We start from the raw sequence: 21,926 nt of genomic DNA, 5'->3' as shown, positions 1-21,926 counted from the left end.
GGCTAAAGCATAAAGTTTACTGAATTTATATTAGATTGCTTAAGGCTTATTTTGCTTTCACTTCCTATAGAATGTGAGAAATTGCCAGATTAGTGCTCCAGATGTTTGTATTATTTATGAGCCATTTTTTGGGCTATTGCTTGAGTTCTTTTGCTCTAATAAATTCAAAGTGAGAGTCTGATGAATTAGTAATAGCAACACTGATATCTTTGGAATCAGTTTTCATTTGTTTTTGCTTTGCAGGTATCCATTTCAAATGGAAGCCTTTTCCACACTGCATCATGTTCATATCCACCTAAACGCTGATGCTGGACACATCGTAATCTAAAGACGCCTGTCTCAGTCTCTCTGCTGTTTGGAAGTTACTGTGAAATGGTTCTTTGATACTGCAGTGACAAGGTAATGACTCGAGGGTGTCAAAAACTATGGGAATGTGAAGTGAAGTGCAATATGTTTGAGCAGAAGAGAGTTGCATGCAACAGTCTTAATTGTTGTGAAAAAATTTATGAATATTGACTAGCATTTTGCACATTGATAAAGCATCAAATGAGATTTAACTACCTAATGTTCATTGCTTGGCAGGCGATTTATTTTTAGCATGCAAAACTTTTCCAAGAATTACTTGTGTGCACAGACACACACACATATATATATATATATATGGGTGTATATATACATGTATGGGTGTATATATATATATATACATAGTATACATGCGTGCTGTTATTCAAAAGTTTGGGATAAGTAAGATTTTTAATGCGTTATAATTTGAAATAACTGTTTTCTATTGTAATATATTATTATATATAGTAATATTATATTAAAATATTATTTATTTCTGTGACGCAAAGCTGATTTTTCATCATCATTACTCCAGCCTTCAGTGTCACATGATCCTTCAGAAATCATTCAAACATGCTGAAATATTATCCATTTTGAATATTTTTTTTTTGGGAAGCTTTGATACTTTTTTCAGGATTATTTGATAAAGTTTAAAAAGAACAGCATTTATTTAAAGTAGAAATCTTTTCGAACAATACAAGTCTTTATCACTTTTTATCGATTTAACACATCCTTGATGAATAAAGCATTCATTTCTTTCAAAAAGAAAAAAAATACTGACCCCAAACATTTGAACCGTAGTGTACAGTATATTGTCACAAAAGATTTCTATTTTATGTATACACATACACTAAAAATTATATATATATGAAAGGTCAGATCCTGTGGGTAATTCATACAGAAAATTTGAATGTCATTTATAGTATGCATACTATATTCAGTGTAAATAGTACGAGTAGTATGATATTCGACATGGCCACTGATGTCCAAAAGTGCTGCTCACTAGGTTTTGAAACAGCGCACAGAAGTGGATTCAGTTTTGGCGGTACTGGCCCTTTAAGAGACTCAGTCCTGGATTCTGTTACTCCGTAACACCCGTGTCATTTCACTATGGCGAAGGGGCTGTAAACAAATGCGGTGGGGAAAAAGCGCGTCCTAAGTGTGAAAAATAGATGATTTCGCGTTTAATTGAGTATATTAACATAGTACGGATGGAGAAATGAGTGAAAGCGCTTTAGTGATGCAGACAGGACGCGGACCCTCAGATTTCAGTAACATGGACAGAAACCTCTTTCAAATACACCATTTATCCTGTTAGTCCGGAGCTGTTTTAGATTCAAATCATGCTGACAGGGTCCAAAACCACCTTTAAAGTGAGACAGATGGTTCCGGACATGAAGGTAAGCTTTACGGTTGAATAATAGCCTAATATAAATAGTCATCATTTATTCATAAGTGTATTGTTGTTTTCTCATTTCTGCGTCGTCTACATATAAACATTGTAATTCATATTACTGAGAAGGGTTCAAACATATCCATGTAAATTGTATGTATTTCATCTGTCAGTTCATAACAGTTGGGCGAATAATTAAAGTTGCACAGACGTTGCATAAACAGTCACATTCCCAGGAAAACTGCATCCATTAAATTCATTATTTTACCAGAAATAGGTTGTCTGGCATATGAATTTGAACTCCGGTTAGCTCGATTAACTTTTAGACCTGAACTACATCAGTGCTTTTAGTAGATTTCAGATGCTGTGATTGTGAATGCTGGAATAGAACTGACCGTTCTGTACTACTCTATCCTCTAGATATAACTTGTGAAACTGCATTCACATCATTTCAGTTCAGTTCACTAGAAACTCTTTAAATGGAATTGTCGACAATCTGTGGTTGAGGAGTCGGTTTTTCCATTTAGGAAAAAAACTCTCTAAAAGGAGAAAAAAATAACAATAAAAAAAGCATAAATCTGCTTTAGTGGGGAAGTAATGTCTGGCTGGTTGTATTTGTTACTTAAAAATTATACAGTCTAAATATGTTTGAATAACAGCCTCCTTTATTGGATTTTCAGATGGGATTATTGTTTCATTTTTATACACTCCTAGCATGTGACGAGATTATTTTTTTAATGATTTTTGTTCATTCATGCATTTAAGCATGCTGGGAGACATTAATGTTATATATATATATATATATATATATATATATATGTGTGTATGTATGTGTGTGTGTGTGTGTGTTATATATTATTATTATTATTCATTCATTTATTTTACCATTCACTTTTGTTGTATACAAAAAAAAAACATTTATACTCCATTATTTTATTGATTTATTTTGGAGATTGAGAGTATAAATTACCTTTCACTTCTGTTGTTTAGAAAAGAGCAGATTGGACATTCTGCCTGGCATCGTCTTTTGTGTTTAGGCTCTATATAAACATGTTTAAAAAAAAAAAAAAAAAAAATATATATATATATATATATATAATAAAAATGACTAAAACACTCAAACTACAATTAAAGTGAAATCAAACAAAAAATAAATAATAAAATCTACTACAAAATATTGACAATAACAATGATACTAAAATGACACTGATTTTAGTATTTAATATTTTGGATTATTTTTTAATTTTATATTTTCTTTTTCATTTTCAGTGTTTTAGAAATGTTAAGATGTTTATTCGTTTTTGTCTATAGTTCTTATTCATTTTTATTTCATTTTGAGTTATTTTAGTACATCAAGTTAAGCTAAATGAAAATGAGAAATGTTGCCTTCAAAACTAGCTAAAATAACTTTAAAAAAATATTTTTTCATTTAATGTTTCATTTGATTTCAAGTTACAAAAAATGGTAATATATTTAATATTGATTCCCCCCCTCCCCCCTTTTGCACTATGCAATGATGACACATGATGCTTTAGTTGGGAAATAAAGCAAAGGCAGCGACCCGGCTAGACAAGAACGATTTTTAATTTCAAGTATGTTAGTCTGAGAACAACGGTGCTATTTTTAACCATCTGAACTGACATACAGAGAAAATACTTCAAACGTTTTATAGAAATAGATGCATTGTTCCCATTTGTTGACATTTCTCTGCAGCAGAGAGATGCACGTGAAGAGCGCATGAAAATAACGAGCCACCGAACAATAGCTCAGCTCTATAAAGCTCTAGGTTTAAGCGTCCCCCCCGGGCCTCTAGTTGCCTCATTTAGCTCTAGATTGATGCTCCGCACAAAGGCTTATTGTGCTTCTAGGCAATGACTAATAAACCTAACAGTGTGAGGTTTATATGGTGGCACAGTGCATTCCCATTGGCCGTCTTGTTTCTGCAAGTCTGGCAGGGCTGATTCGGGGAGAGGAGGCCTGTATGTTCCCTCAGCTGCATTCTCTGGCCACAGAAACCAGGGGAAGCCATGAGCAATGGAAACTGCAATGAGTCTTGGCTGCTTCTGCCCTCAGAAGCTGAGAGAAGGGAGGGAGGGAGGGGTGTGATTAATGGTGAAGAAAGAGGCAATGAAAAAGATTACACGATAGCGGTGGCGACCATGTGACTCGAAGAACTGAACCCTCAGCAGAAAAGTTTTTTTCCCTTTCGTTTATCTGTCCTGCACTTATTGCACATTTATTCACTTCCTCAGAGCAGTCCAGTTTCCTGGGCTTTGAATGCTTAATGACTCCTGTCTGTAGATCTATATTCTTTTAGGAATTCTGCAGGGTTGAATTTCGATTTAAATCCCCATGAATGCAGATGCAAGAGCGTGTGTGTTTGTTTTGAACACCTTGTTGCTGATCACAGGGGGATAAAAAGTGTCCATTTAAAAGATTCAGACTGAAAACAAACTAACACTTTACACGCATTTGTTCCTGTCCTAGTTACATTTTCAAATGTAGCATCTGTTTAGAAACACTTTGTTGTTGTGGTGTTTTCCTTCAGGTCTTGGCCGGAACACCAGCCTTTAAAAGTTCAAAAACAAAAACACCTGTCAAGATGTTCAAAGGAAACCAGAATAAAACATTTTTTCCCTCTTGTGCTGGTGAATTTTATTATGGGTGCCTCTTGAAACTAAATTTATACAAAACTGAAACTAAGCAGTAAATAATTTTATACATGGTTGATAGGCATGTGTTCCCAAAAATAATAGTATAGCATCATAAATAAATATTTATTTTCCAAGAAAACTTGGTATATTCATTCATTCATTTAAATTATTAATTTTATTTTTATTTATTTCAATTTTTAATGTTTTTTTTTGGTTTGTTTTTTGCAAGTTGTTTTTTTCAGTATCAAGACTGTTTCATATTAGTGATTACCTCACACGTTTCCAGAAGGTGCTAATGTGGACAATGCAACATTTCTAGAACCTGTTTTGTTCTCTTACTATCTTTCCTGTCCTTTCGCCATTAAACATGGCTGAAAGGTAACAAATAATAAATAATGTTTTAAAATAGTTCAGTTGATATCTTAATACACCTATTTCTATGAAACAAAAAATGTTATACAGTATCACACAGAAGTGAGTACACCCCTCACATTTTTGTAAATATTTAATTATATCTTTTCATGTGACAACACTGAAGAAATGACACTTTGCTACAATGTAAAGTAGTGAGTGTACAGCTTGTATAACGGTGTAAATTTGCTGTCCCCTCAAAATAACTCAACACACAGCCATTAATGTCTAAACCGCTGGCCACAAAAAATCACACAAGTAGCTTCATTTACAAGAGGTTAAAGCGGAACACACTGATGTTATCAACCCATTTATAACTAAGCGTCTTTCATTTGTGAGTCACTACTGGGTAGAACAGGGGTTGTTACAAGGTCTCAGGTGTGAATGGGGAGCAGGTATGTTAAATTTGGTGTTATCGCTTTCACTCCGTCATACTGGTCACTGGAAGTTCAACATGGCACCTCATGGCAAAAAACTCTCTGAGGATCTGAATAATAGAATTGTTGCTCTACATAAAGATGGCGTAGGCTATAAGAAGATTGCCAAGACCATGAAACTGAGCTGCAGCACGGTGTCCAAAACCATACAGCGGTTTAACAGGACAGGCGCTTTGTAGAAAACGAAGCGTTTGAGAGAGGCGGGGCATAGAGGACCTACAATAATGTACAGTATTTGAAAAATAATGTGTTTTTTTGAACATTAAAGTATGTCAACATATTCTGTTACACCAAATACACAAAATAATGATCTTTAAAAAAGCATCATATGACCCCTTTAAGAAAAAATTAAAGAAGAAAAATGTGTTTTATGTGGTTTTCTATTCATTGAAAATATTTATTTTCTGGTCGTTTGAGAAATTTTAATAGAAAAATGTAAAACAGTGCTCGACTTGCATGTTGACACTGGTAGGGTGGTTTAGTCAAACTGAATGTTTGAAGAACTGCAGTTATTATCTGCGTGATGCAGCCAGATGGATCTGGTTCAATCTCGCATTATGAAAGTTACAGAGATGCTGAAGCTCTTTCTCGATTGAGGTGTGTTGGAACTGTGGGTTCAGACCTCTGGAAGTATGTTACCCCTGTTCTACCCAGTAGTGACTCACAAATGAAAGACGCTTCGTTATAAATGGGTTGATAACATCAGAGTGTTCCGCTTTAAGCTCTTGTAAATGAAGCTACTTGTGTGATTCAGTTGCACTGTGGGGAAATGAAACCCGAAAGACTATTTACTAAGAGATTAATGCAATTTAAATATAGTGCAAGGAGGTGCTTTCTTGCATCTAGTTAAAAATAAACCACTTTTCTGAACAGTGCATATAAATGTAGGCCTCATTTCCTGTGTGCCTCTATCAAAAGGCAAATAAAATACATGCAAAACTGTATGTTTGCATAGCGTGCATCAGCCAGACTTGAATTGTTTGATATTTTGAGATGTTTAGCATTAACCAGTGTCTGCTTAATATGTTAATATGAGTCAGAACTTCCTGTTTTTGAATGTTTTGAGACAAAAATATATAATGTATAGTGCATATGTCGGAACGTCACCTGACCAAACTGGAAAACTGGTCTCATTGCATCTGCTTGTCAACGAAAGTATTAACAGCAGTATGAACTAATGGCGATATCTGTGAACTTTTATAGTAATCTGCTAACCTTGCTAGTTGTTATTGTTGCTGGTGTTTTATTCAATTTTAATATCCGAATGTTATTGAGAAGAAGAAAAATAAACTTTTAGATATCATTTTGCATCAGTTATGATAATCTTTGGGATCTCCTTTGAAGGCAGCTTGAGTAAAACGGCTCAATATTTAACGAAGCACATACAAAAGACCTGAACTGGAAGTGACGCTACCTGTTTTAAAGAATGCAGAAAGAATGTTTTTTGCACATATAACCCCTATTCATTTTACCATACGATATGACAACCTTCATTTCTTTATTATCTCTCTGTGTTTGCTACAGGAGAGGATGATGAGCCACAGTAGCCTTCATGCACGCGGGAGAGATGTGCTTGGCCTCTGCTGTTTGCCAGGTAAATCTTACAATGCAATCTTATTTGTATAATATATTGACATTTATAACAGGATTTCCCGTTTTCCTAATTACACTACCGTTCAAAAGTTTGGGGATTAAAAAAAAATGTTTTTAATGTTTTTTAATAGGCTGCATTTATTTGATAAAAAATACAGTAATATTGTAAAATATTATTACATTTTTTAAATAACAATTTTTTTCTATTTGAATATATTTAAAAATGTAATTTATTCCTGATACAAAGTTGAATTTTCAGCATTACTCCAGTCTTTAGTGTCACGTGAAATTTCAAAAATCATTCTAATATGATGATTTTCTACTCAAGAAACATTTCTTTTCAACTGTGTTGAAAACAGTTATTGTTGCATTTTTTTCAGGATTCTTTGATGAATAAAAAAATCAAAAGAACAGCATATGTTTGAAATAGCCTTTTTTGTAACATCATACATTTCATTACTGTCACTTTTGATCAGTGCATACTTAATGTATAAAAGTTTATTTATTTCTACAAAAAAGTACAACGTAGTGTAAGTAGTTCTGTCAGGAATGAAGCTACTTATAATTATGTATAGATTGGAGCATGTCAAACTACAGTTTCATCAATTTCATACAGTTCGTAAATGCAAATTTACAATAAAAACTATTTTATTAGACTAAAAAACATTGAAAAGCAAAAAGATCTGTATTTTTGCTACAAAAAAAAAAATTTGTAAAATGACATTTAGAAAAAAAAACTAATGAGTGATTCATGAATCAGTAAATCATATTGTTGAATCAGATTATTGAAATCGGTTAATTCACAAACCAAGCTTCCGAACCAAATGATTGCCTGAAATGAATCAGACTTCCCAACGCCGTTTGAGAGAGGGGAGTATTCCAGGAGAGTGTGTTTGTTTAGTACAGTGTGACATACAAAAACAGTGATGTAGTGTTTTGGCATGTGACTCTCTACTGAAATAAGTAGTCATGTTAGTAGCATGCTGCTTTCAGGTTGATCCCCGACAGGAAAGCACCAGGTCTGGATGGTTGTGGTCAGTCGGCCTCTGTGGGTGTGAATGGCTTCAGTAGGGCTGGACGATATGGCCAAAATTGATATATATTTATTAATTTCGGTCGATACGATATAATTCCGATATCGATATGAACACTATTTATCTGAAATGGGAAATCTTTTGTAACATTAAAAATGCCTTTATCATCACTTTTGATCAATTTTAAGCATCCTTGCTAAATAAAAGTATTAATTTCTATAATTTCTTTCCCAAAAAAATAATAACAATTATACAGAATGGAATAGTGTATAATGTTACAAAAGCTTTTTATTTCAGATAAATGCTGATCTTTGGATCTTTCTATTCATCAAAGAATCCTGAAAAAAAATTGTACTCAACTGTTTTAAATATTGATAATCAGCATATTAGAATGATTTCTGAAGGATCATGTGACACTGAAGAGTGGAGTAATGATGCTGAAAATGTACCTATGTATGATCACAGGAATAAATTACATTTTAAAATCTCTTCAAATAGAAAGCAATTTTAAATTGTAAAAATATTTTAACATTTTACTGTTTTTGCCGTACTTTGGATCAAATAAATGCAGCCTTGGTGAGCAGAAGAGAATTCTTAAAAAAAACAAAAACATAAAAAATCTTACTGTTCAAAAACTTTTGACTGGTAGTGTAGGCTGATTATTCTTATAGATTGAAACAAATGTGCTTCAGCCAGAAAAAAGGGTATGAAAAGTGCTCCGAGTCGCTGCAGAAAACAAAAAAATTGAACAAAAACTGTAAATGTTGCTGGAGATGGGCTTATTTAAAATGCAAACTCATTCTCTGCCAGCAAGAGGCGCTTTTAGAGTGCTAAAACTAGCGGTTTCTCCAGTAACGGCTGTAATCACAGCAGCTCCGCTCTTGAATGCTACTTTATCAGATCAAATGAAAATGCCATCGAAACTTTTCTGAAGACAGTCGGTTCCCTTCAGAGATACATTCATATAAAACACCCGCACCGTGTTATGATTTTGAAATGTATGGGAAACTGGTAATGTACAGGTGCATCTCAATCATCACAAATTGGTGGGTTTTTGTTAAATGTGAGCCAAAATCATCACAATTAAAAGAACCAAAGACTTAAACTACTTCAGTCTGTGTGCATTGAATTTATTTAATACACGAGTTTCACAATTTGAGTTGAATTACTGAAATAAATGAACTTTTCCATGACATTCTAATTTACCTGTATATCGAAATATCGGAAATGTTTAAAAATCCTATCACCGTTATTGAAAAACATTATATTGCGATACATATTGATATTGAATTATTGTCCAGCCCTAGGCTTCAGAAAACAATGGCTCAGTGTGCAGAGTGTGTGTTGAAGCCCAGCAGCCCCTCACCATAATCTCAGCGTCAGCAGTGTGTTTAAGCAGCAGCTTTACTCAGGAATGTTGGCAGGCTGTGAGTCCGACCCGGACAAGCTAATCTGTAATGCTTCCTATCAGCATTTACGTTCAACGGCCCTTTGGGAGCACAGAGGGTTTCCCACCACGTCAACATTTATTAGAGCCGCTCACCTCAGCACTTCACTCACACACAGTTCAGTATTTGTTGATATTTATCTTGCATAATCTCTTACTGTTTGGACACCAAACACACACACACTCCTGTCTGTTTTTACTTTCTTCTCAAGGACATTTAAAACAGTGGCCCCCAAAATGTGTTTGGACCCTTAAATCTCACTTTAAAATGTCTAAAAGCTATTGCAGGATTTATTATTTATTTTTTTTAGCATTATTAGCTGGTAAACTGGTGTGGCAGTAATTTTATTTTTTATTTTTTTAAAGGGGTCATATGATGTTGCTAAACAGAACATTATTTGGTGTAATGAAATGGGTTTGTGCGGTTTAAGGTTAAAAAAACACATTATTTTCCACATACTGTACATTATTGTTTCTACTCTATGCCCCGCCTTTCTGAAACGCATCGATTTTTACAAAGCTCATCGGTCTGAAAAGCGTGGTGTGCTGTGATTGGCCAGCTATCCAGTGCGTTGTGATTGGCCGAATACCTCAAGCGTGTGACTGAAATGTTACGCCCCTTACCATATTGTCATGCCTTGTCCTGGCCAGAGCGATGAGACCAAAACATTAAAACCCATTATAAACTAGGCATTCGTTGCATCCAGTGGGGACATAATTACTGATTATAATGACTTATACTGTCTTTTTACGTGTTGCATTGCATCGCGCCGCGTAAACATAAAACCATGTCTGCATTTGTGATTGGAGAAATGACAAACAACAAGCGCTACTCTACACTGCTCAAAACTTGCGTTTGAATCGTCAGTGGCAAATTCTTTAAATATAAAAAAAACGTACTTACAGTCTGTGAGTCAGAACAGCCGGCATTGTAGTCTAATCTACCAGGATCAGGAAACAGTCCTCCATAAAATGTGCTGCACACATCTGAATATTTGGGTTGAAGTGTTCTGGAACAGTGTTGTAAATACAACTTAACCACTGATTTCTAGTCGTGTCCTCTTTTGGAAGACCAAACGAAGTAGTTTCGCTTTCACAACGAAACACAGCGCCACACACGGCGGGCTAGAGTGAGCGGCGGCAGGGAGGCTTGCGGCAACCACATGTGGCGACTCCGCTTCGTCAACGGTGAAAGCCTATCTGGCGATCCACAGCGTGAAGTTGATGTACCAGCACGGATCAGCTCCAGGCATGACGAAGCGGATATCGTCCTCTTTTGGAAGACCAAACGAAGTAGTTTCGCTTTCACAACGAAACACAGCGCCACACACGGCGGGCTAGAGTGAGCGGCGGCAGGGAGGCTTGCGGCAACCACATGTGGCGACTCCGCTTCGTCAACGGTGAAAGCCTATCTGGCGATCCACAGCGTGAAGTTGATGTACCAGCACGGATCAGCTCCAGGCATGACGAAGCGGATATCGTCCTCTTTTGGAAGACCAAACTAAGTTGTTTCGCTTTCACAACAAAGCACACGGCGCCTTCACGACTTGGCGGCGGTGGCAACAATACTACAGCGAGAATAAAAGTTACGCCTTCTTTCTTTTTTACAGATCTTCTTTATGCACCAAGAGCTTGTAACACTCCAAAGTAGGCTTGCTGCAATAGATGGTGTTGACGGTTATACCGGTGTTAAGCCGCAACACCGGTTATGTCACTTGCCCACCGTGGCACCGATCCCCACCGTCGTTTTGATTTTTTATAGTAATAAAAATCATTTAGTTCAGTAAAAGGACAGACACTACAATTCAAAACGGAACGCGGCTGCTCAATGCAGCGTGCCGAACGACAGTCGCGTCACAGATCAGATTTCATTTATCCAGTGAGGAGAGTGAGTCAAGCTTTCGTTTTGCTAATAAACGTTCTACATTCTTATTTATTTGGTTATATATATTATACGTTTACTTAATGTTTTTACTTATTTAAACTTTATGTAAGTTATTTGTTATTTTATATTAGGCATAGCCTGCCCTATAGAATGGTGTATTTGTAATTGTTTTGTTAATAAAATTTCTGTTTTATATATACGCTAAAGTGAGTTTGACGTTGTATTTTGTTGTTGCATTCAAGCAATTGACGCCAAACTGCCGCTAATTCTAAAGTGAAAGTAAAATGCGCACGGCGCATTTAAGCTATTTAAAAGCGAAGGAAAGTGAGGGAAAGAGGGGAAAATTCAAACGAACTAAAAACGAACAATTTCTTTACGCCGAATCGCCGCTATTTCAAAGTGAAAGTAAAATGCGCATGCTGCTTTTACAAGCTATTTAAAAGCGAAGGAAAGCGAGGAAAAGAGGGAACGCCCCGCACCCCCACGGTGATACCGGTGTTGTCACACGTCGATTAACCGGTGGGAAAATTCCTCACCGTCACAACCCTACTCCAAAGAGAAAGGAAAAATTTAAATCGCATCATATGACCCCTTTAATTTTTCGGTAAGGATGCCATAATTTGATCAAAAGTGGCAGTAAAGACATTTATAATGTTACAAAAATATTTTAAATAAATGCTGTTCTTTTTAACTTCATATTCATCAAAAATCCTGAAAAAATGTGTCATGGTTTCCACAAAAATATTAAGCAGCACAACTGTTTTCAACATTGATAATAATTAGAAATGTTTCTTGAGCAGCAAATCAGCATATTAGAATGATTTCTGAAGGATCATGTGACACTGAAGACTGGAGGAATGATGCTGAAAATTCACCTTTGCATCACAGAAATAAATTAAATGTTAAAATATATTTAAATAGAAAACTGTTCTTTAAAATTGTAATAATATTTCACATTATTACAGTTTTTACTGCATTTTTAATCAGATAAACAGCCTTGGTAAGCATTAGAGACTACTTTCACAGATCTTTATACTAGTGTATACACTAGTACAAGATAGACATAAATGCAGTAGTAATTTATAGGCCGTGTAGACAGCATAGATGATAATATTGGCTGAACAGCAGTCTGAGGCAGCACGTCATGGTTTCTCTTTTGTTATGGAATCTTCATTCATTTTAATCCTAGATGTCTAAGATAGACTCTCCTAAGACAAGTCTCATTCATTCACAGTGGTTTGAATATGGAGTGCACGAACTCCGTTTAACCTTTCGGAGTCAAAGGGCTCACATTGCAGAGACCCGTGGACACACACATGCTCTCATGGTCAGTACAGTCATGTGTAAGACTCAGATAACCCTCCAAAGCAGGGAAGTGGAAACGGAATCAGTCAGAGGAGTTTGAAAGAGTAGATTATACTGTATATACTGCTGACAGCCTGCTATTTAAAAAAAAAAATTATGTATTATGCCGTGATAAATTATTTACACATGTAGTACGCTACATTGTCACATGACCTCATTATGTTTCAAGTTGAATTGAGAAAATGGCATCCAGTTATCATCTCATAATCAAATTCAGAGGCATTTTGCATTTTGATACTGTATTTTTGTGGCATGCTTTGGTTGCATACTGCACATTTCATCAGATGCATACAAAAAAAAATGACATTGCGCATGAACCATACTGCATACTGTAACAGTAGTATGGGAGTATGCGGTTTTAAACACCCCAGATGCTGTTCGTTGTTTAATTGTTATAAAGATTTAGCTTGTTCTTATTTTTGTTGTTGGATGGGTGAAAAGAAAGGAATTAGTTTTTTGGCAGTTAATGCAGCAGATGTCTTTATTTAGCTGTGTTAGTGAATTTTTTTATTTGATTTTGTGGTTAATTCCTGTAACTTGGACAAATTAGAGAAAATAAGTTTAGGGGGAAAAAATTGTGCATTTTGAGTTCCAACAGCAAACCAACCACTGACAGAGACATTTTGGCTGAAATATTAGCATCCCATGTATGTATGTTTGTATTAATTAATTAATTAATTAATATTATTTTATATTATAGTTTCTTCCCTCAGGCAATCCATCTCATGAACAGTTAACTTGGCAATAAACGTTTAATACACAACATGATTTATACTTTATTTATTTAGCACACATACCTCCTTGCATTTGTACATAACACACCTGTACACACACATACCATCTATTGTCTACTTTATATATTGTGTATTATTTTAAAATAGTTTTTGTATATTGTTATTTCCTGTTTACTTATCCTAGTATTTTTATTCTTTTTATTATCTGTGTCTTGTCTTGTCACTATAATCTGTTTGTGCTGTGGAAGATTCTGTCACCAAAACTAATTCCTCATACTGTATGTGTAAACATACCTGGCAATAAAGCTCTTTCTGATTCTGATTTAAATAATTTATTGTTTATTTTAATTTATTTTTAATGATTCATTTTGTAATTAACAATTTATTTTATTTTTAATTATTTGTTACTTTGAATTAGTTATTTTTATTGTATAATAATAAATATTATTTTTAAATTATGCATTCATTTTTAAATTATTTACTTTCATATTTATTTTATTTTACTGCATTGCATTGCATTGCTGTTCATAAACCCAGGACTGTCCGATTTCTCTAGAAACCCAATTGTGTAATATCAGAAAGTAAAGGCATTTTCTGTGCGATTTTTCCATAAAAAAAATCACTAACAGCACCTTTTAAGGGAAGTGCTCCGAGCTGTTAGGCCTTATTTTTGCCTTATTGGTTTAAGGTCACTGTTACCTAGTAAAACCTTGCTGGGAATGTCTTAACTGCAAGCTTATGAAATAATAAAGAGTTTGTTTGCTCTGTTATCATGGGAATGTGAGATGTGACCTTGCTTCATGGTTTCTCATTCATGTGACGTCATGCAGTAGCCTAAAACCTGGAACAAACCGGTTGATGTGGCCCGGAGAGGTTTGACCAACATGGCATGGCTCTGGTAGCGCACGCTACTCTTGCCTGAAAGTGAAGTTTCATGGAAAACAAATGTTGACAAAAACAAATCAAACTGGACGTGTGGTTCAAATTACTGTAGTAAAGCAGCAACTTAATGAAACTCAAAGCAGCCCGGGAGAAATTCATTATTAACGATAATGAACATTATTCATTATAGAAATTCATTATTAACATAATGAACGTGTTATTCATTATGACTGAAAGTTTTATTTTGAGCTAAATTAAGAAAAAGTGAATTTGGCAAACTGAAATGAATCAGATTTATTTTACATGTATAACAATTAACTTATTGACTTATTAATGTGTGTGTATGATTTACTAAGCTGCTGGCAACATTGTAACACGAGATCAAATAAAAATCTATTTTGCCTATAATATATATTTATTGCTATGTTTATTGAATTAGCTTTCATTTTCATATTTTCAATTTTAATTTTAGAGTAGGTTTTAGTCATTTTTTGATTGTTATATATATATATATATTGCATATTATTTAGCTATATATATATATATATATATATATATAATTTCAGTTTTAATGGTTTTAGAACTTCAATTTAAACCCATTTATTTCTGTAAATTGCCAAATTTAAAGTGTTTTTAAAATTTTTAAAAAGTGTTTTATTTAATATTTATTTATATTTTATTTTATATTATTTAAACTTTATTATTCTTAAAAGAACAACTGAAACAATTAGAAGCCTTGAATATATTTCACCGTTCATGAAAGTGTCCAGTGCATCCTAAGCGCTCTGTTTTTCTAATAGCACAATAATCACCGTGACGGTCCGATCTCACTGCTTCCGTCCTGTTCTCTCTGACATCTGCTTCCCATGATGCCTCAGGAATGAGTTCTGAGATCCAACTCACCCTTGAGAGTCTCTGGTGGGTTTAAGGGACTCTCACTGCATTAAACCTCTGTTCTTTGCTTTCACTTTTTTATAATTGTGTGAGTTTTATGTCAACAGAATGGCCAAAAGGCCACATATCCTTTATACATATGACCATATGTCTACAGAGACTTTAAAGTTTCCCTTTGAATTAAAAGCCAGGTGTTTGTGTAATTCCTTCCACAGATCACACATTTTCCTATTACTATTTTACACTTTTAGCATAATATTGTATATGACCTCCAGGCTAACAGACATGGACTAAAAGTCACAAAAGGCACGTAGTTTTCATGTGCGATTTGTTTTTGCAGGAGAGTGTGTGCTACAGCGAGCCGTGCTGGTGAGGAAGAAGCTGTCGGCTAAAGAAGGAGGAGGCTGGTTGTCTGGGACTCTGTTCTGCACTCATTTCAGAGTGGCCTTCGTGCCTCAGGACAGCCAGAAACCTGACGTGAGTGCCACAGATTGCTGAGATGTTTCCGGGATGAGAATTCCAGCACAGTTTTTTTCTGTGTAAAGTTGAGCCTCTAAAGTCTCTGGCAGTCCTCTGCAGATGTATTTATCTTGATTTATCTTGATTCTTTTTCTCCTTATTCAGGACAATGCAGATCCTGTGCTGCTCGGAGATCATGATGTAGCTCTAGCCTCTATTGACAAAGTGGTGGCAGGTAAGGCAATCTCTACAGACAGATAAATGGATACATATTTTCATGAAACCTATTTTTATATACATGTCCAGGTCACATTTTAGCCATATGTTTTAAATTAATGCATATAAATGTGTGTTGTAGTGGGACCGTCTCGGACCAAACTAGTGACCCCTACCTGCTCCCTAAAATTCACCCCAGAGGAACTGGTGTTGTACTGCCGAGACCTGCGTGTCCTCTGCTTCCTGTTCGACAGACTCACGCCCGATACTCAAGCTGTGGAGGTTTGTCTTAATATAAGAAAACATAAGGGAAGGCTGCATTTATTTGATCAATATACAGTAAAAATAGTGAAATATTATTACAATTCAATTATTACAATTATTACTGTATTCCGGTGATGTTAAAGCTGAATTTTACTGCCACTTTTCAATTTAATGCATCCTTGCTGTATAAAAGTATTAATTCCTTTAAAGGGGTGGTTCACTGGCTTTTTTCTAGGCTTGATTGTGTTTATGGGGTGCAGTCTAACATGTGTTAATGCTTCGTTTTTTTAAAAACTCATTATTTTTCACATAATTTACCTTTATTCCACACCTCTCTGTCCCTTCTCTGAGAAACGGGCTGATCTCTTCCTGTTTTTATGAAGCCCCGCCCTCAGAAATAGGCGATGGGCTCTGATTGGTTAGCTAGCCCAGTGTGTTGTGATTGGCTAAACCACCTCTAGTCTAATCGTCCCGCCCCTCACCTCAGCGGCACGTGTTCCGGTTGTATTGTAAACAGCAACGTCGTTAATATGGCTTATCAGTTTGAGCCCGATTGAGAAGCAGAGGATATTATTGAAGAGGATCGTGCAGAACCTGTGCAAGCACGGCTTTTAATGGAAGGCCTATGTTTTTTGTTTGTTGTTGTCTCATGCTTTTAGATATGCTGTTATTTGTAAATGCTACTGCTTCTGTTAGCTTTTAATATACGGTTTTGTCTTGATTAAAGCTTTAATACAGTACGGCAACTGCACGCACGCGCGTCCATGTTTAACGCCTCTCATAGCTATGAGAAAATAAGTGTATAAATGGAACCGAACTGAGCTGATGATCTGAATGAGAGAGAGAGAGAGAGGCCCAGCAAAACATTACACACTAACGTTAAAAAAGTGAAATCGCAATCAACCACCCCTTTAAAAAAAATCTTACTGACCCCAGAATTTTGAATAGTAGTGTTCTTACGCAAGTGTGCAAATGCTGATGTGTATCCTGAGCTGTGACATCAAAGCCATAAGACAGGAAAAAGAAATGCTTTTAAGAGGCAAACAGAATTGTTTACAGGCAAAATATCTACTATTATTCTATTCTATTATAATTTTTTAATGGCCATCAATGGAGGAAGTTGCTTTTTTTAACCATGAGGCCGTGCTAACCTAAACTTTGAGCTTGAAGTATTTGCTTTTACTGTACATTATTCTGGAGTATGTTTCAAGCCTTTGTTGATCATCATACTAATGACTACCACTCTACTTAACTTGCTTTCAGATCACGTATACCATTGGTAAAACCTACCAACCACTGAAACCTGGAACCATCCTCTCCTTCCAAAATGCTGCTTTGGGTAGTATTGGTAAGTTATTGCTAATCAATACAAAAAGCCATTCTGACAGCATGGAGAGGAAATCCTGACAGCACACATACATCACCCAGAGAGGTCTATTTGATGCGTTTGTTTTTCTTTCTTGAAGATACCATTTTTGCTCATCTGCAGTATGACTCCAAATCATTCCTTGAGGGTTGCCAGCAGATGTTTTTGCAATATTTATAATTTAGAATATGTGGACCACAAAACCAGTCTTAAGTCGCTGGGGTATATTTGTAGCAATAGCCAAAAAAACATTGTATGGGTCAAAATTATAGATTTTTCTTTTATACCAAAAATAATTGGGTAGATAATTTAAGTAAAGATCATGTTCCATAAATATATATTTTGTAAATTTCCTACCGTAAATATATCAAAATGTAATTTTTGATTAGTAATATGCATTGCTAAGAACTTCATTTGGACAACTTTAAAGGCGATTTTCTCAATATTTAGATTTTTTTTTTGCACCCTCAGATTCCAGATTTTCAAATAGTTGTATCTCGACCAAATATTGGCTTATCTATCCTAACAAACCATACATCAATGGAAAGCTTATTTATTCGATGATACTCAGATTCCAGATTTTCAAATAGTTGTATCTCGACCAAATATTGGCTTATCTATCCTAACAAACCATACATCAATGGAAAGCTTATTTATTCGATGATATATAAATCTCAATTTCAAAAAATTGACCCTTATGACTAGTTTTGTGGTCCAGGGTCACATATGGTCTTTCTAAGATGTTCCACATGACACACTTTTTAATAGATATCTTTGATATGTGTGCTACTGGGAAGAATATAAATTTCAAGTAGGCATGCATAAACATGTAGGAATTTGTTGTACATTTTGGTTATTGAGTTGATTCTGAAGCACCGGCAAGTGAGGGAATGTGTTTTAGATCTCTATTATAGTTGTAGGTAGGAGTGGCCAATATATTGTATTACTAAAAATATATGTACATGTATGAATTAGAAGATTTTGTAAGTAATAAATAAACCGCAACAATTACCTACATATTAAGTATTAGTATACAGATGAATATAAATGTAAAATGGGTCATTTTTTTTCTTGTGGCCATTGAGTGAAAAACTTGTGTTTTCATATTTTGATATATTCATTTTTAATACAATTACTCCGTTATATTATTTATTTAGGATTAATTTATTATTGTATTTTACTACTTCCATTAAACACTTTGAATCTACTGAAATTATGGTATGATGGTTCCATTATATTGTCAGAAAGCTGAGGAATATTGAAATATATTAAATAAAACACATATTTGATATTCAAATGAATCATAGAAGGAAATGTTAGCTAAGCCATGTCTCTGAGAGGGAAAGTGACCGTCAACCAGATGAATAATGGAAAGTAATCTGAAACGGGTCACCTTCTAGCCCTTTTTCAACCTTGTCAAGGTTTGTTTGTACTCAATGCATGTTCATTGCACCCGTCCACTAGCTCTGCAGTAAGCTAATTGAATTTGCAGCTCTCGGGAGGTTTTGCACAAAAACCAGATCTTGTAATCAATCCAAACGTTCAATGCTTCTCTACGCGGTCTACAGAAATGAAGCAGTTCCTGAGCAACAGGCAGCGTGACCCTAACATGAACTGGTTCGAGTGTTCGCTGGGATGGGAGCAGGAGCTGGAGAGGACGGGTACCAGCGGCTGGAGGGTCAGCTCTGTCAATGACCGCTTTGAGATGTCCACCAGGTAGAGCTCCTCTTTCAGACCTCCTGAGCTCAGTTTAGCACTGGCATTAGGAACACGTTTTTCCGCTTTTTAGACACGACTGATGTTCATTGTTCCATAACAGTTCATCCTAAATCCTTTTCCCACACATTAACACTAATGAATAATCATTTGTTCAAAACAACATACTACCATACTATTCATGCCATTTTGGCAGCATGCAAATAAACCAAAAAAAAAAATGAAGGTAATGCGAGCTGTGATTTGAGCTGTGAAGACATTTAAAAAATAAAAAAAGCTAAAATAACCATATTTTACTTATTGCATGCTTATCCAAACACTTTTAAATTGATTTTTTTTTAAAGAAATTAATACTTTCATTCAGCAGGAATGCATTGATCAAAAGTGACATCAAAGACATTTTATAATGTTACAAAAGGTTTCTATTTTATAATAAAAACCTGTTCTTTTGAACTTTCAATTCATCAAACAATCTTGAAAAAACAACGTATCACGGTTTCCACAAAAATATTAAGCAGCACAACACTGATAATGATAAGAAATGTTTCTTGAGCAACAAATCAGCATATCAGCATGATTTCTGAAGGAGCATGTGACACTGAAGACTGGAGTAATGATGCTGAGTAATGATATTTCACATAACGTATTCAAATAGAAAACACTTATTTTAAATTGCAATAATATTTCACAATATTACTGCTTTAAAGATATTTTTGATCAAATAAATTCAATACCTTGGTGAGCGACTTCTTTCAAAAACATAAAAAATCTAACCAAACCTGAACTTTTGAATGGTAGTGTTGAAATATAAGGCTATATCTATTTGTGCCTGTAAGTACAGTGAGCTCACCACATAATATCATGTATGCACAAGCGTGTCCAATCATAGGCACATCATGTTCCATGTGGAAACTGCTCACACGTTTTGTCCTCCTGTGTTCTTGTAGTCTGCCCAGATTCAGTGTGGTTCCTCAGAGGGTCCTGGACACAGAGCTCAAGAAAACATTTGCCCACTTTAACGAGGGTCGCATCCCAGTGAGTTCATTCTGACATCCCGCTACAAAACACCAAGCCTTTTAAACATGGCCTGAAAATAAAAGTGACATTATTTACTACTTCGATAAATGTTCCATAACGGAATGTTCCTAAGTTCTGTTTTCATAGTCTATTATATTGTTACCATAATCAAAATGTAAATACTTTCTAACCAAGGCTACTAACCAAAACCAAAGGCCATTCCTTGCAAATCAAATGATTAAGGATCAAACCAATTCCTACACAACGTTGTTTCCCACAGAATATTCTGGTTCATCAAGGGATGGTTCACCCAAAAATGAAAATTATCATAATTTTCTTGTGTCGATCCAAACCTGTAAGACTTCCTTTCTACTGTGGAACATTAAAGAAGATATTTTGAGAAATGTCTCTGTAGTTTGGTTCCCAGCATTCTTCAAATCTTCTTTTGTGTTTATGTTTAAGTCATACAGGTTAGGAATGACATGAAGTTGAGTAAAATGACAGAATTTTAATTTATAGTTAATTTCACTAAAAATACATCACCTTGTTAAAGTCAAGTGTTGGTGACTGTTGTTTATGGCCTTAAAGGAATAGTTAATCAAAAAATGAAAATTGTCATCGTGTACTCATCCTCAAGTTGTTTCCGAAGTCCATGCTGTTTTTTTTTCTTCTGTGCCACACGAAAGAAGAGTGTTTAAAGAATATTTATGGAGCTCTTTTCCATGCGACTAAACAAGTATGTTGAGCTCCAAAAAAGACATAAAATCACCATAAAAGAAGTTCATACACAGCACAGCTTGTTAGACTGTATGTCAAAAGCTTTTTTATACTGAGGCATATTTTATGATTCTAAGATATACTTGAACTCCCCTCAGCGCTGGTGCTGGCGACATCCACATGGCAGCGACTTACTACGAATGGCCAGCTTCCAAAATAACATCTACCATGAGAAGGACGACATCAGGTTTATATTTTCTTTAGATAACTTAGATGTTCATTAGCAGCAGTCGAGCATTCATTAGGAAACAGAGCTCTTGTCGTCTGTGATCTGCAGGAACCTGGAGTTGGTGCTCTTCGGCGGACAGCAGCTGTGTGTGATTGTGGATCTGGGAGAGGAAATGCCGTCACCTGCAGACATCCAGCTGGCTCACACCAGACTCCGGACTCTTTGTCTGGGCGGTGGGTAATATTAGTTGATTTTTGATGACCTGATGATACCCTGGTGCAAAAGCCAGTTTGAATTTCCAGACAGGTTGTTGCTGTTCCAACAAAGTCTAGTTGAAGATGCTGGCCAGGCGAGCATTGATGTGTGCAGCAGCACATAAGCATCCAAAAAAGCTCTTTTTTAGCAGGGTATATTAAATGAATAATTCACAGAATGTTCACACTTCTCTTTTCCATTCAGTGGGAACTTGTTGTGTCCACGTGCTGCCAAGCTCCACAAAAAACCCCAAAAAGCTTAAAATAATTCTACACACCAACCTGTTGTATGAAATGCATGGATGTTTTTCTTTTTGAGTGAAGTACTTTGAATTTGAATCATTTGGAATCGAACATTTGGAATGTTTGGAATCATAATGATGTCTTTTATCTTTTGTGGTTAAATGTTGTAACTTTTGCTGTTTTTGAGACTTGGGTGTGGATTTTAAAATGTTGTGTACATGGGTCAAGAGCTTCTATTGTTTGAAAAGATACATTTTAGTCTTATAGAGATACAGTCTTTTTGTTTTGTCTGGCTTCACATTCCTCCTGTGGTTGAAGCCACACTGACCCGAAACATTCCTCATAGCGGTGTGAGTTAAAAGAGCAGCTCGCCG

At 35.4% G+C, this 21,926-nt stretch overlaps 1 protein-coding gene across 1 annotated transcript in view; it reads left to right on the top strand.

The window, feature by feature from the left end:
* Nucleotides 1-1,398: 1,398 nt before the first annotated feature.
* LOC107592143 (myotubularin-related protein 11-like) overlaps nt 1,399-21,926 on the top strand; it is a 30,221-nt gene continuing 9,693 nt past the window's right edge. The window contains exons 1-10 of the mRNA XM_016281535.1: nt 1,399-1,742; nt 6,762-6,831; nt 15,412-15,548; nt 15,696-15,765; nt 15,889-16,028; nt 17,274-17,358; nt 18,945-19,092; nt 20,040-20,127; nt 20,985-21,073; nt 21,164-21,288. Of these exons, the coding sequence (XP_016137021.1) occupies nt 1,686-1,742; nt 6,762-6,831; nt 15,412-15,548; nt 15,696-15,765; nt 15,889-16,028; nt 17,274-17,358; nt 18,945-19,092; nt 20,040-20,127; nt 20,985-21,073; nt 21,164-21,288 (1,009 nt within the window). The 5' untranslated portion in view covers nt 1,399-1,685. The remainder of the gene's footprint in view (nt 1,743-6,761; nt 6,832-15,411; nt 15,549-15,695; nt 15,766-15,888; nt 16,029-17,273; nt 17,359-18,944; nt 19,093-20,039; nt 20,128-20,984; nt 21,074-21,163; nt 21,289-21,926) is intronic.

This window comes from Sinocyclocheilus grahami, unplaced genomic scaffold (assembly GCF_001515645.1).
Source record: "Sinocyclocheilus grahami isolate Dianchi unplaced genomic scaffold, SAMN03320097.WGS_v1.1 scaffold150.1, whole genome shotgun sequence".
Taxonomy (NCBI): Eukaryota; Metazoa; Chordata; class Actinopteri; order Cypriniformes; family Cyprinidae; genus Sinocyclocheilus; species Sinocyclocheilus grahami.
The sequence above is the reverse complement of the archived record's forward strand: the minus strand, read 5'-3'. Positions and strand labels throughout refer to the sequence as shown.